Here is a 17,182-nt window from a genome sequence, read left to right on the forward strand (position 1 = left end):
CAGCGATTCTACCAAGGTCGATGCCTTTTCCTGTTGTTTTTATATCATTGTATCAGTAGATCTATAGATGCCATGTGCCACAGGCGGCACCCAAGGCCACACATGGGACCTGTAGGCTTTATTCACACCTCAGTATTTGTAGCCAAAGCCCAGGAGTGTCTCCAAAGCTCCGGATAGAGGCAGCCTTCAGTTATAGCTTTTCCCCCAATTGTTCCACTCCTGGTTTTGGCTACAAACACTGAGGTGCGAATGAGGCCTTACGGGGAGGGCGTTTCATGCTATGACACTTTTCTGGCATAAAAAAATTAGATTTTGCAATTTGAGATTTGTTAGGGGTTTTTTTTGTAAAAAATAAGGATGCCGGGGGGTCAACAGACTGGACAAGACCTTCTGCCACACGTACAGTGCAGCCAAAACCAGTAATGTGGGGCACAAGTGCATGGTGCAGCACGCGCCCCTTACTCCGGCAGGATGTAGATTCCAGGCTGCCGTATGACACCAGTCTTGATCCTTTTTTTCCACCTATATTTAGCGCCTATAACACCAGACATAGCCCTATAATAAGTGATCGGCACAAAGATGGTATTTCAGATCATTACACATCTTGGAATTGCTACTTGAGCACTTCCCTCATGCAGCAAGTATCATATAATAATATTATCGGTAGCATATATTAAAGCGCGACCTTGCGGCACCGTCCTATAGAGACGGCCATGGCAGACTGTGCCTATGGGTGATGGATGCCACAGTCGCATATATGGGATCCTCACAGAAGTCTCAAAAAGCATTATCGAATATGGAATTGTAATTTAACCCCTTAACGTCCAATGACGGACACAGTCCGTCATTGGACGCCTCCCACCGTTTGGCGCGGGCTCCGGCGGTGAGCCCGCACCTTTTCTGGGACATGACAGCTGATCTGATCAGCTGACATGTGCCCAGAACAGCTGCAGGTGAAGTCGCGATTCACCCGCGGCTGTTAACATGATCAATGCCGCTATCAAACTCTGACAGCGGCAGTTAACATAGACGCACAGGAAGCGCGTCATTACCTCCTCCCATCGGCGCCCGTGTCAAATGACCGCGGGTAGCTGACGGGTTGCCATGACAACCCGGGGTCAGGAGAAGACCCCTGTGGTTGTCATTGCTGAATTGCTTTGAGCGCCACCTAGTGGTCGGCGTTCATAGCAAGTGAGAATTTTTGATACATCGAGCAGGGCAGCAGCCGGGCTCTATGTATCAGAGGCTATCAGACACGTGCAGCTTCTAGTCTCCCATGGAGGCTACTGAAGCATGCAAAAAGTTTTAAAACAAAATGTTTAAAAAAAAAAAAAATAGAAAAGTTCAAATCTCCCCCCCTTTCGCCCCATTCAAAATAAAACAATTAAAAAAAAAGTCAAATATGCACGTATTTGGTATTGCCATGTTCAGAATCGCCCAATCAATATAAAAAAAAAATAATAATCAAATTGGTAAACGGCGTCGTGAGAAAAAAAAAATAAGATTTGAAACGCCAGAATTACGTTTTTTTGGTCACTGCAACATGCAAAATGGTATAATTAAAAACGCCAGCTCAGCACGCAAAACATAAGCCCTCACCCGACCCCAGTTCCCGAAAAATGGAGACGCTACGGGTCTCGGAAAATGGCAACTTTTTTTTTTTTTTTCCCCTTACAAAACTTTGACATTTTTTTTCACCACTTAGACAGAAAAGAACCTAGACGTTTGGTGTCTACAAACTCGTAAGGACCTGGAGAACCATACTGGCAGGGCCGTTTGACCATTTAGTGGGGACGGACTAAACTGCATATTGGGATGATGGGATGATGGGATGATGGGCTGCAATACTAGACTCGACCACTAGATGGCAGCACATTTTACAAATGCAGACCAGGAAATGACTACTTGTAATATAGCAAGAAGGGAATTCAATGGAAATACTTAAATGAATCAGAACATCCACAGGGCTGGATTAAAGTTTAATAATAGAACCAGGGAAATAAGATTGTAACTATATGGGATTATGTGTAGAATATCGGGTTACACACGCCTGGTGATATATCTCATCAACATCTGATAGGAATATGGGTATATCTATTGTTCTGTATGGGGATTATGGGTGAAATATCACAAATACACATGCTCAGGAACATACTTCATCTACTTCTGATAGGAATATGGGTATATCTATTGATCTGTATGGGGATTATGGGTGAAATATCACAAATACACATGCTCAGGAACATACTTCATCTACTTCTGATAGGAATATGGGTATAACTATTGTTCTGTATGGGGATTATGGGTGAAATATCACAAATACACATGCCCAGGAACATACTTCATCTACTTCTGATAGGAATATGGGTATATCTATTGTTCTGTATGGGGATTATGGGTGAAATATCACACATACACATGCTCAGGAACATATTTCATCTACTTCTGATAGGAATATGGGTATAACTATTGATCTGTATGGGGATTATGGGTGAAATATCACACATACACATGCCCAGGAACATACTTCATCTACTTCTGATAGGAATATGGGTATATCTATTGTTCTGTATGGGGATTATGGGTGAAATATCACACATACACATGCCCAGGAACATACTTCATCTACTTCTGATAGGAATATGGGTATATCTATTGTTCTGTATGGGGATTATGGGTGAAATATCACACATACACATGCCCAGGAACATACTTCATCAACATCTGATAGGAATATGGGTATAACTATTGTTCTGTATGGGGATTATGGGTGAAATATCACACATACACATGCTCAGGAACATACTTCATCTACTTCTGATAGGAATATGGGTATATCTATTGTTCTGTATGGGGATTATGGGTGAAACATCACACATACACATGCCCAGGAACATACTTCATCAACATCTGATAGGAATATGGGTATAACTATTGTTCTGTATGGGGATTATGGGTGAAATATCACACATACACATGCTCAGGAACATACTTCATCTACTTCTGATAGGAATATGGGTATATCTATTGTTCTGTATGGGGATTATGGGTGAAATATCACACATACACATGCCCAGGAACATACTTCATCTACTTCTGATAGGAATATGGGTATATCTATTGTTCTGTATGGGGATTATGGGTGAAATATCACACATACACATGCCCAGGAACATACTTCATCAACATCTGATAGGAATATGGGTATATCTATTGATCTGTATGGGGATTATGGGTGAAATATCCCAAATACACATGCCCAGGAACATACTTCATCTACTTCTGATAGGAATATGGGTATATCTATTGATCTGTATGGGGATTATGGGTGAAATATCCCAAATACACATGCCCAGGAACATACTTCATCTACTTCTGATAGGAATATGGGTATATCTATTGATCTGTATGGGGATTATGGGTGAAATATCCCAAATACACATGCCCAGGAACATACTTCATCTACTTCTGATAGGAATATGGGTATATCTATTGTTCTGTATGGGGATTATGGGTGAAATATCACACATACACATGCTCAGGAACATACTTCATCTACTTCTGATAGGAATATGGGTATATCTATTGTTCTGTATGGGGATTATGGGTGAAATATCACACATACACATGCCCGGGAACATATTTCATCTACTTCTGATAGGAATATGGGTATATCTATTGATCTGTATGGGGATTATGGGTGAAATATCACACATACACATGCCCAGGAACATACTTCATCTACTTCTGATAGGAATATGGGTATATCTATTGTTCTGTATGGGGATTATGGGTGAAATATCACACATACACATGCCCAGGAACATACTTCATCTACTTCTGATAGGAATATGGGTATATCTATTGTTCTGTATGGGGATTATGGGTGAAATATCACAAATACACATGCCCAGGAACATACTTCATCTACTTCTGATAGGAATATGGGTATAACTATTGTTCTGTATGGGGATTATGGGTGAAATATCACAAATACACATGCTCAGGAACATACTTCATCTACTTCTGATAGGAATATGGGTATATCTATTGATCTGTATGGGGATTATGTGTGAAATATCACACATACACATGCCCAGGAACATACTTCATCTACTTCTGATAGGAATATGGGTATATCTATTGATCTGTATGGGGATTATGGGTGAAATATCCCAAATACACATGCCCAGGAACATACTTCATCTACTTCTGATAGGAATATGGGTATAACTATTGTTCTGTATGGGGATTATGGGTGAAATATCACACATACACATGCCCAGGAACATACTTCATCTACTTCTGATAGGAATATGGGTATATCTATTGATCTGTATGGGGATTATGGGTGAAATATCACACATACACATGCCCAGGAACATACTTCATCTACTTCTGATAGGAATATGGGTATATCTATTGTTCTGTATGGGGATTATGGGTGAAATATCACACATACACATGCTCAGGAACATACTTCATCTACTTCTGATAGGAATATGGGTATAACTATTGTTCTGTATGGGGATTATGGGTGAAATATCACACATACACATGCTCAGGAACATACTTCATCTACTTCTGATAGGAATATGGGTATATCTATTGATCTGTATGGGGATTATGGGTGAAATATCACACATACACATGCCCAGGAACATACTTCATCTACTTCTGATAGGAATATGGGTATATCTATTGTTCTGTATGGGGATTATGGGTGAAATATCACACATACACATGCCCGGGAACATATTTCATCTACTTCTGATAGGAATATGGGTATAACTATTGATCTGTATGGGGATTATGGGTGAAATATCACACATACACATGCCCAGGAACATACTTCATCTACTTCTGATAGGAATATGGGTATATCTATTGTTCTGTATGGGGATTATGGGTGAAATATCACACATACACATGCTCAGGAACATACTTCATCTACTTCTGATAGGAATATGGGTATAACTACTGTTCTGTATGGGGATTATGGGTGAAATATCACACATACACATGCTCAGGAACATACTTCATCTACTTCTGATAGGAATATGGGTATATCTATTGATCTGTATGGGGATTATGGGTGAAATATCACACATACACATGCCCAGGAACATACTTCATCTACTTCTGATAGGAATATGGGTATAACTATTGTTCTGTATGGGGATTATGGGTGAAATATCACACATACACATGCCCAGGAACATACTTCATCTACTTCTGATAGGAATATGGGTATAACTATTGATCTGTGTGGGGATTATGGGTGAAATATCACACATACACATGCCCAGGAACATACTTCATCTACTTCTGATAGGAATATGGGTATATCTATTGTTCTGTATGGGGATTATGGGTGAAATATCACACATACACATGCCCAGGAACATACTTCATCTACTTCTGATAGGAATATGGGTATAACTATTGATCTGTATGGGGATTATGGGTGAAATATCACAAATACACATGCTCAGGAACATACTTCATCTACTTCTGATAGGAATATGGGTATATCTATTGATCTGTATGGGGATTATGGGTGAAATATCACACATACACATGCCCAGGAACATACTTCATCTACTTCTGATAGGAATATGGGTATATCTATTGATCTGTATGGGGATTATGGGTGAAATATCACAAATACACATGCTCAGGAACATACTTCATCTACTTCTGATAGGAATATGGGTATATCTATTGATCTGTATGGGGATTATGGGTGAAATATCACACATACACATGCCCAGGAACATACTTCATCTACTTCTGATAGGAATATGGGTATAACTATTGTTCTGTATGGGGATTATGGGTGAAATATCACACATACACATGCCCAGGAACATACTTCATCTACTTCTGATAGGAATATGGGTATAACTATTGTTCTGTATGGGGATTATGGGTGAAATATCACAAATACACATGCCCAGGAACATATTTTATCATTATTTTAAGAACATATATATTTATCCCAAATAGTCATGCCCAGTACCACATTTGATGAATTTCCCATAATAATATAAATAGAATTATTCACCTCCATGGTAATTCAATGTGAAATATTATATTTACAGAGGCCAAATAATTTTGCAGCTTTGTTTGAAAAAATATCTTTAAAAACTTGTGGGCACCTAAGCTCCTTAATAAATGAATGCCTATATGTACATTTATATTACAGCGTCAAATAGGCTAAGTAATTTCCTTTTACAGCTTGGTAATTCTGCATTCAATAGCGCTGTAATAAGTCAGTATAGGCTGTTTATTGTCTCTATATGACGGCTTTTCATTAATATAGCGATAACAGTTTGAACTATTAATTTGAAAATATCTGCATTGATTTCCTGGACATATGCAGTGTTTATCCGCTCAAAGATGCTGAAACAGGCCTGGAAAGACGGGTTTAACAAAGTTTTTGCTTTATTTATTTTTTTTCTTCAAGATCGTGAAAACTGTCTGAAGCATTGACTTGAAAATAGCTTTTGTGACTTTATTGATATATTTTGTGGTTGGACGTCAAGGTTGCTGAAATAAGTAAATAAAGGCTGATTTAAGAGACTTTTAACTGCTTATCTTCAGTACTGAAAAAAGGCTTAAAGCTGACCTGTCATCACATTCAATGCCACCAAGCCGCAGCTATGGTGGCATAGCTGACAGGTCCAGCAGTGTGGACAGCCCTCTATCCGCCTCCCTGGTGCCTCCGCACTAAAATATTACACTTTATTCCTCTCGACGGGCACCACTGGAAGCATGAAGTGTCTGTATCGGTCCGATGGAGTGTGAACAAATCTGCGCTATCTACAATGCACTGCGTCATCAGTTGCTGGGCAGGAATTTTTTTTACTGCCCAGCGACTGATGACGCGGCACAGCGCAGGGCTCAAGCACTGATTGGTTCACACTCCAAAACACCAACAGGACCACTTCTTGATTCCCGTTACGCGCGCCAAGGGGGCAATAAAGTTTAGTATTTCAATGAGGAGGCACCCAGGGAGGTGGACAAAGGTCTCTCCACACAGCTGGACCTGTCAACTATGCCACCATAGCTGCGGCTTGGTGGCATTGAATGTGATGACAGGTCCTCTTTAAAGCGTCGAGTTGAAAATAGCCAGTGTTTTCCTTGTGAAATGTAATACTTAGCTGCTCAATCGTGCATAGCGTGTGCTGTCAACCAACAAACACCTTACCCCACTAATTTCACATAAAATGTAATGTGATATGATCATCAGATGTGGATGATTATATTATTGATTATTATCAATATTCATTTATATGGGGATTATGATTTGGATAATATGGCTTCAAATCCCAACTCCCATATTTATCCTTTACCTGATAAAAATATCCAGTAGAGTCTCTTTTATCCAAGCTAAACGGGAGCAGAGGGTGCTTGGATTTGTGAAAAACTGGGATAACTCAAACAACTGAATAAAATGCCCCCCTTTGTATCCTGCTGTCCCACTTTGGGTCTTCCTGTCCCTCTGAGTATCCTCCTTTTGTGTCATCCTACTTCTCTTTTATGTTCTACTGTCCGCTTTAATAATTGACGCCTCTCCATTATTAATCTGGCTTAATGTCACCTTACAATAGCAAGGTGGCATTAACCCTTCATTACCCCATATCCCACCGCTACAGGGAGTGGGAAGAGAGTGGCCAAGTGCCAGAATAGGCGCATCTTCCAGATGTGCCTTTTCTGGGGTGGCTGGGGGCAGATGTTTTTAGCCACGGGGGGGCCAATAACCATGGATCCTCTCCTGGCTATTAATATCTGCCCTCAGTCACTGGCTTTACCATTCTGGCGGAGAAAATTGCGCGGGAGCCCACGCCAATTTTTTCCGCCATTTAACCCTTTATTTTAGCAGCTACAGCGCTGAAATTTTGCACATACACACTACTAACATTAGTAGTGTGGAATATGCAAAAAAAAGGGGATATGAGATGGTTTACTGTATGTAAACCATGTCTCATATCCTGTCGGGTTTGTGCAGGAGAAATGAAAAGCCGGCAATTGAATTACCGACTTTTCACTAACACCGCTGCGTATTTCTCGCCATGCACACGCATGGTCCGTGTGGAATCCGTATTTTTCTCGCCCCCATAGACTTTCATTGGCGATTTTTTTTGCACAATACGCTGACAAACGCAGCATGCTGTGATTTTGTACGGCCGTAGAAAGCCGTATAATACTGAACCGTAATATACGGCTGATAGGAGCAGCCCCATTGAGAATAATTGTGCCGTATGTTATGCGAGTTTTACGGACGTAGTTTCTGCGCTCTTAAGTCTGTAAAACTCGCATGTGTGACCCCGGCCTTAGAATGAGTTAATGCAGCAAGTCAATATTTGCAGTGTTGACCCTTCTTCTTCAAGACCTCTGAAATTCTCCCTGGCATGCTCTCAATCAACTTTTGGACCAAATCCTGACTGATAGCAGTCCATTCTTGCATAATCAATGCTTGCATTTTGCCAGAATTTGTTGGTTTTTGTTTGTCCACCCGTCTCTTGATGATTGACCACAAGTTCTCAAAGGGATTAAGATCTGGGGAGTTTCCAGGCCATGGACCCAAAATCTCTATGTTTTGTTCCATGAGCCATTTAGTTATCACCTTTGCTTTATGGCAAGGTGCTCCATCATGCTGGAAAAGGCATTGTTGGGCGCCAAACTGCTCTTGGACGGTTGGGAGAAATTGCTCTTGGAGGACATTCTGGTACCATTCTTTATTCATGGCTGTGTTTTTAGGCAAGACTGAGAGTGAGCCGATTCCCTTGGCTGAGAAGCAACCCCACACATGAATGGTTTCAGGATGCTTTACAGTTGGCATGAGACAAGACTGGTGTTAGCGCTCGCCTCTTCTTCTCCGAATAAGCTGTTTTCCAGATGTCCCAAACAATCGAAAAGGGGATTCATCAGAGAAAATGACTTTGCCCCAGTCCTCAGCAGTCCACTCCCTGTACCTTTTGCAGAATATCAGTCGGTCCCTGATGTTTTTTCTGGAGAGAAGTGGCTTCTTTGTTGCCCTCCTTGAAACCAGCAGCCCTTGCTCAAAGAGTCTCCACCTCACAGTGCGTGCAGAAGCACTCACACCAGCCTGCTGCCATTCCTGAGCAAGCTCGGCACTGCTGGTAGTCCGATCCCGCAGCTGAAACAGTTTTAAGATACGGTCCTGGCACTTGCTGGTCTTTCTTGGGCTCCCTGGAGCCTTTTTGACAACAATGGAAGCTCTCTCCTTGAAGTTCTTGATGATGCGATAGATTGTTGACTGAGGTGCAATCTTTGTAGCTGCGATACTCTTCCCTGTTAGGCCATTTTTGTGCAGTGCAATGATGGCTGCACGTGTTTCTTTAGAGATAACCATGGTTAACTGAAGAGAAACAATGATACCAAGCACCAGCCTCCTTTTAAAGTGTCCAGTGATGTCATTCTTACTTAATCATGACTGATTGATCGCCAGCCCTGTCCTCATCAACACCCACACCTGTGTTAATGGATCAATCACTAAAACGATGTTAGCTGCTCCTTTTAAGGCAGGACTGCAATGATGTTGAAATGTGTTTTGGGGGTTAAAGTTCATTTTCTGGGCAAATATTGACTTTGCAAGTACAGTAATTGCTGTTAAGCTGATCACTCTTTGACATTCAGGAGTATATGCAAATTGCCATTAGAAAAAATGAAGCAGTAGACTTTGGAAAAATTACTATTTGTCTCATTCTCAATAGTTTTGGCCATGACTGTACAGCACTTTGCCAGCCAATTTACTGCTTTATCCAAGCATCCAGGCGGCTGCCCAGAGCTCCCCTTTTAGACACAAAAAAGGGACAAAAGCGGACAGTAGAACATAAAAGAGAAGTAGGATGACACAAAAGGAGGATACTCAGAGGGACAGAAGGATACAAGAGGGACAGGAAGACCCAAAGCGGGACAGCAGGATACAAAGGGGGGCATTTTATTCAGTTTTTTGAGTTATCCCAGTTTTTCACAAATCCAAGCACCCTCTGCTCCCGTTTAGCTTGGATAAAAGAGACTCTACTGGATATTTTTATCAGGTAAAGGATAAATATGGGAGTTGGGATTTGAAGCCATATTATCCAAATCATAATCCCCATATAAATGAATATTGATAATAATCAATAATATAATCATCCACATCTGATGATCATATCACATTACATTTTATGTGAAATTAGTGGGGTAAGGTGTTTGTTGGTTGACAGCACACGCTATGCACGATTGAGCAGCTAAGTATTACATTTCACAAAGAAAACACTGGCTATTTTCAACTCGACGCTTTAAAGAGGACCTGTCATCACATTCAATGCCACCAAGCCGCAGCTATGGTGGCATAGTTGACAGGTCCAGCTGTGTGGAGAGACCTTTGTCCACCTCCCTGGGTGCCTCCTCATTGAAATACTAAACTTTATTGCCCCCTTGGCGCGCGTAACGGGAATCAAGAAGTGGTCCTGTTGGTGTTTTGGAGTGTGAACCAATCAGTGCTTGAGCCCTGCGCTGTGCCGCGTCATCAGTCGCTGGGCAGTAAAAAAATTCCTGCCCAGCAACTGATGACGCAGTGCATTGTAGATAGCGCAGATTTGTTCACACTCCATCGGACCGATACAGACACTTCATGCTTCCAGTGGTGCCCGTCGAGAGGAATAAAGTGTAATATTTTAGTGCGGAGGCACCAGGGAGGCGGATAGAGGGCTGTCCACACTGCTGGACCTGTCAGCTATGCCACCATAGCTGCGGCTTGGTGGCATTGAATGTGATGACAGGTCAGCTTTAAGCCTTTTTTCAGTACTGAAGATAAGCAGTTAAAAGTCTCTTAAATCAGCCTTTATTTACTTATTTCAGCAACCTTGACGTCCAACCACAAAATATATCAATAAAGTCACAAAAGCTATTTTCAAGTCAATGCTTCAGACAGTTTTCACGATCTTGAAGAAAAAAAATAAATAAAGCAAAAACTTTGTTAAACCCGTCTTTCCAGGCCTGTTTCAGCATCTTTGAGCGTATAAACACTGCATATGTCCAGGAAATCAATGCAGATATTTTCAAATTAATAGTTCAAACTGTTATCGCTATATTAATGAAAAGCCGTCATATAGAGACAATAAACAGCCTATACTGACTTATTACAGCGCTATTGAATGCAGAATTACCAAGCTGTAAAAGGAAATTACTTAGCCTATTTGACGCTGTAATATAAATGTACATATAGGCATTCATTTATTAAGGAGCTTAGGTGCCCACAAGTTTTTAAAGATATTTTTTCAAACAAAGCTGCAAAATTATTTGGCCTCTGTAAATATAATATTTCACATTGAATTACCATGGAGGTGAATAATTCTATTTATATTATTATGGGAAATTCATCAAATGTGGTACTGGGCATGACTATTTGGGATAAATATATATGTTCTTAAAATAATGATAAAATATGTTCCTGGGCATGTGTATTTGTGATATTTCACCCATAATCCCCATACAGATCAATAGATATACCCATATTCCTATCAGAAGTAGATGAAGTATGTTCCTGAGCATGTGTATTTGGGATATTTCACCCATAATCCCCATACAGATCAATAGATATACCCATATTCCTATCAGAAGTAGATGAAGTATGTTCCTGGGCATGTGTGTGTGTGATATTTCACCCATAATCCTCATACAGAACAATAGTTATACCCATATTCCTATCAGAAGTAGATGAAGTATGTTCCTGGGCATGTGTATTTGTGATATTTCACCCATAATCCCCATACAGATCAATAGATATACCCATATTCCTATCAGAAGTAGATGAAGTATGTTCCTGAGCATGTGTATGTGTGATATTTCACCCATAATCCCCATACAGAACAATAGATATACCCATATTCCTATCAGAAGTAGATGAAGTATGTTCCTGGGCATGTGTATTTGTGATATTTCACCCATAATCCCCATACAGAACAATAGTTATACCCATATTCCTATCAGAAGTAGATGAAGTATGTTCCTGAGCATGTGTATGTGTGATATTTCACCCATAATCCCCATACAGAACAATAGTTATACCCATATTCCTATCAGAAGTAGATGAAGTATGTTCCTGGGCATGTGTATGTGTGATATTTCACCCATAATCCCCATACAGAACAATAGTTATACCCATATTCCTATCAGAAGTAGATGAAGTATGTTCCTGGGCATGTGTGTGTGTGATATTTCACCCATAATCCCCATACAGAACAATAGATATACCCATATTCCTATCAGAAGTAGATGAAGTATGTTCCTGGGCATGTGTATGTGTGATATTTCACCCATAATCCCCATACAGATCAATAGATATACCCATATTCCTATCAGAAGTAGATGAAGTATGTTCCTAGGCATGTGTATGTGTGATATTTCACCCATAATCCCCATACAGAACAATAGATGTACCCATATTCCTATCAGAAGTAGATGAAGTATGTTCCTGGGCATGTGTATTTGTGATATTTCACCCATAATCCCCATACAGAACAATAGATATACCCATATTCCTATCAGAAGTAGATGAAGTATGTTCCTGGGCATGTGTATGTGTGATATTTCACCCATAATCCCCATACAGAACAATAGTTATACCCATATTCCTATCAGAAGTAGATGAAGTATGTTCCTGAGCATGTGTATGTGTGATATTTCACCCATAATCCCCATACAGAACAATAGTTATACCCATATTCCTATCAGAAGTAGAAGAAGTATGTTCCTGGGCATGTGTATGTGTGATATTTCACCCATAATCCCCATACAGAACAATAGTTATACCCATATTCCTATCAGAAGTAGATGAAGTATGTTCCTGGGCATGTGTATTTGTGATATTTCACCCATAATCCCCATACAGATCAATAGATATACCCATATTCCTATCAGAAGTAGATGAAGTATGTTCCTGGGCATGTGTATGTGTGATATTTCACCCATAATCCCCATACAGATCAATAGATATACCCATATTCCTATCAGAAGTAGATGAAGTATGTTCCTAGGCATGTGTATGTGTGATATTTCACCCATAATCCCCATACAGAACAATAGTTATACCCATATTCCTATCAGAAGTAGATGAAGTATGTTCCTGGGCATGTGTATTTGTGATATTTCACCCATAATCCCCATACAGAACAATAGTTATACCCATATTCCTATCAGAAGTAGATGAAGTATGTTCCTGGGCATGTGTATGTGTGATATTTCACCCATAATCCCCATACAGAACAACAGATGTACCCATATTCCTATCAGAAGTAGATGAAGTATGTTCCTGGGCATGTGTATTTGTGATATTTCACCCATAATCCCCATACAGAACAATAGTTATACCCATATTCCTATCAGATGTTGATGAGATATATCACCAGGCGTGTGTAACCCGATATTCTACACATAATCCCATATAGTTACAATCTTATTTCCCTGGTTCTATTATTAAACTTTAATCCAGCCCTGTGGATGTTCTGATTCATTTAAGTATTTCCATTGAATTCCCTTCTTGCTATATTACAAGTAGTCATTTCCTGGTCTGCATTTGTAAAATGTGCTGCCATCTAGTGGTCAAGTCTAGTATTGCAGCCCATCATCCCATCATCCCATCATCCCAATATGCAGTTTAGTCCGTCCCCATTTAGTGAACCTAGCAAAAATGCCAAACAAAAATCAAGTGTTGGAATGCACTCTTTTTTTTGCAATTTCACCTCACTTGGAATTTTTTCCCATTTTCTGTTACACGACATTGTAAAACCAATGGTGTCGTTCAAAAGTACAACTCGTCCCGCAAAAAATAAGCCCTCACATGACCATTTTGACCAAACAATACAAAAGTTTTGGCTCTGTGAAGAAGGGGAGCAAAAAAATGAAAATGCAAAACCAAAAATACCCTTGGTCGTTAAGGGGTTAAGCAATTGTCTACTACTCAGGTAATGAGTAGGCAGAATAGCACAGAGGTATACTCCATGCACAGTAATGGCTGAGCAGCCCGCAGTGACCCACGCTGCACACACAGGAGCCAGGAAGTGCGGGCTCCCCCCATCCCCCAGCACTGCTGCAGAGCACTCAGGACCCCCGAGCTGCAGTGTGCAGCCCCGGACCGTGCACAGGCCGCCGCCGCCGCCGCTGCTGCTGCCTACCTAGCGCCGTCTCGTGCAGCCTCCGCTCCTCCTCCCGAGTGATCCCGTCCTGCAGAAGGCGGGAGAGCGCTCGCTGTGTGGCAGCCTGTGCTGACGTGCTGCTCCCGCTGTTTAGTCTTCCCCCTGTCAGTGCCACGTCCCAAAGTGTGTGCAACAGGCAGAAAGTGTCCGACATCAGCTCCAGAGCATGGCTGACGTGGTATACTGCCGCGCTCGTACTCGCTGCACCACCTGCTAGCACATTGCGCATTTGCCCAGGTGTGGGGCACATTTGTCATGGCCAGGTAGTGGGCTGCGGCCATGAAAGCCACTAGCCCTGTAGGGCGACTAGTGAGTGTTAAAGGTCGTGCAGCCAGACGTGTCTTTATTTCCTAGTGGCCACAGTGCAACCAGTAACATCCAACAGCGTAAAAAATACAACCGGTTTACGTTTTTTTGCAATTTGCGCATTGCGCCACCTCTCTTACATAATGCTGTAGACAGTCAATGAGCAGCAAGTTACCGCAGCCACGACATGCAAGCACGGCCTCATTCACGACATGCAAGCACGGCCTCATTCACGACATGCAAGCACGGCCTCATTCACGACATGCGAGCGATGCCTCATTCACGACATGCAAGCGATGCCTCATTCACGACATGCAAGCGATGCCTCGTTCACGACATGCGAGCAAGGGCTCATTCACGATATGCGAACACGGCCTCATTCACGACATGCAAGCACGGACTCATTCACGACATGCGAGCGAGGCCTCATTCACGACATGCAAGCGATGCCTCATTCACGAAATGCAAGCAAGGACTCGTTCACGACATGCGAGCAAGGGCTCGTTCACGACATGCGAGCAAGGGCTCGTTCACGACATGCGAGCAAGGGCTCATTCACGATATGCGAACACGGCCTCATTCACGACATGCAAGCGATGCCTCATTCACGACATGCAAGCACGGACTCATTCACAATATGCAAGCGATGCCTCATTCACGACATGCGAGCGAGGCCTCATTCACAACATGCAAGCACAGCCTCATTCACAACATGCAAGGGCTCGTTCACGACATGCAAGCAAGGGCTCATTCACAACATGCGAGCACGGCCTCATTCACGACATGCGAGCAAGGGCTCATTCACGACATGCAAGCGATGCCTCATTCACGACATGCGAGCAAGGGCTAATTCACAACATGCGAGCAAGGCCTCATTCACGACATGCGAGCGAGGCCTCATTCACGACATGCAAGCACAGCCTCATTCACAACATGCAAGGGCTCGTTCATGATATGCAAGCGATGTCTCATTCACGACATGCAAGCAAGGGCTCGTTCACAACATGCGAGCAAGGCCTCATTCACGACATGCGAGCGAGGCCTCATTCACGACATGCAAGCACAGCCTCATTCACAACATGCAAGGGCTCGTTCATGATATGCAAGCGATGTCTCATTCACGACATGCAAGCAAGGGCTCGTTCACAAGCGAGCACGGCCTCATTCACGATATGCAAGCAAGGGCTCATTCAAGACATGCGAGCGAGGCCTCATTCACGACATGCGAGCAAGGGCTCATTCACGACATGCGAGCAAGGGCTCATTCATGACATGCAAGCAATGGCTTAATCACGACATGCAAGCAAGGGCTCAATCACGACATGCAAGCAAGGGCTCATTCACGACATGCAAGCAAGGGCTCATTCACGACATGCAAGCAAGGGCTCATTCACGTCATGGAAGCAACGGCTCATTCACGACATGCAAACACGGCCTCATTCACCACATGCAAACATGGCCTCATTCACGACATGCGAGCGAGGCCTCATTCTTGACATGCGAGCAAGGGCTCATTCACGACATGCAAGAAATGGTTCATTCACGACATGCAAACACGGCCTCATTCACCACATGCAAACATGGCCTCATTCACGACATGCGAGCGAGGCCTCATTCTTGACATGCAAGCAAGGGCTCATTCACGACATGCAAGAAATGGTTCATTCACGACATGCAAGCGAGGCCTCATTCACGACATGCGAGCACGGCCTCATTCACGACATGCGAGTGAGGCCTCAGTCACGACATGCAAGCGAGGCCTCATTCACGACATGCGAGCACGGCCTCATTCACGACATGCGAGTGAGGCCTCATTCACGACATGCAAGCGAGGCCTCATTCACGACATGCAAGCAAGGGCTCATTCACGACATGCGAGCACAGCCTCATTCACAACATGCAAGCAAGGGCTCATTCACGACATGCAAGCAAGGGCTCATTCACGACATGCGAGCACGGCCTCATTCACAACATGCGAGCACGGCCTCATTCACAACATGCAAGCACGGCCTCATTCACACATCAAGTTTTCTCATACAAGTGCTATCCGTGCTTTCTAGTCACACCTATTATAGTCTATGGGGCTGTTCACATGTCGTTTTTGTATTTTTTTCTTGGACCAAGTGGTCCACACAAGTGTGCTACATTAAAGGGAACCTGTCAGCAGTTTTGGCAGATATAAGTTACGGTCATCACCTTTCAGGGATTATATACCGCATTCTATAATGCGGAGTATAAGCCCCCCAACACGACCTGGAAGAACTGAAAAATACTTATTATACTCACCTGCGGGGCGGTCCGGTCCGATGGGCGTCGCTGGTCTTGGTCCAGCACCTCCCATCTTGTTACGATCCCCGTCCTCCTGCTTGTTTCTTGTGGATGACGCGAACCTTGATGTTCTAACGAATCCATAGCCTAAGGTGTGTGAGCCTTATGTGTGGTAGACAATGTTATTATTAATATTTCCGGGACTCATCGCCCGTGTGTTCGATGAATGGTGGCAGCGTGTATGAGCGGGTGTGTGGCCTGGGTCGGTGTGTGACTTGTGCTCCCATTATAGCATAGGACAGAGGTTGAATGCTGGACTGAGAGAGGAGAGATAGATTAACCATTGCAGGCACAACCCAAAGTCACGTGCTGAGAGCGGATACGTGATGAATTAGTGA

At 42.6% G+C, this 17,182-nt stretch overlaps 1 protein-coding gene across 2 annotated transcripts in view; it reads right to left on the minus strand.

The window, feature by feature from the left end:
* Positions 1-14,528, minus strand: part of TRIQK (triple QxxK/R motif containing) — a 167,902-nt gene extending 153,374 nt beyond the window's left edge. Inside the window, exon 1 of one of the 2 annotated variants that reach the window (XM_077270844.1) lies at positions 14,190-14,528. Coding sequence is in view for 1 of the 2 variants with exons in the window: in XM_077270843.1 (XP_077126958.1) it covers positions 14,190-14,364 (175 nt within the window). In the remaining variant the exon portion in view is untranslated. The remainder of the gene's footprint in view (positions 1-14,189) is intronic. The other variant, XM_077270843.1, reaches the window with a different exon arrangement.
* Positions 14,529-17,182: the final 2,654 nt, after the last annotated feature.

This window comes from Ranitomeya variabilis, chromosome 6, assembly GCF_051348905.1.
Source record: "Ranitomeya variabilis isolate aRanVar5 chromosome 6, aRanVar5.hap1, whole genome shotgun sequence".
NCBI lineage: Eukaryota > Metazoa > Chordata > Amphibia > Anura > Dendrobatidae > Ranitomeya > Ranitomeya variabilis.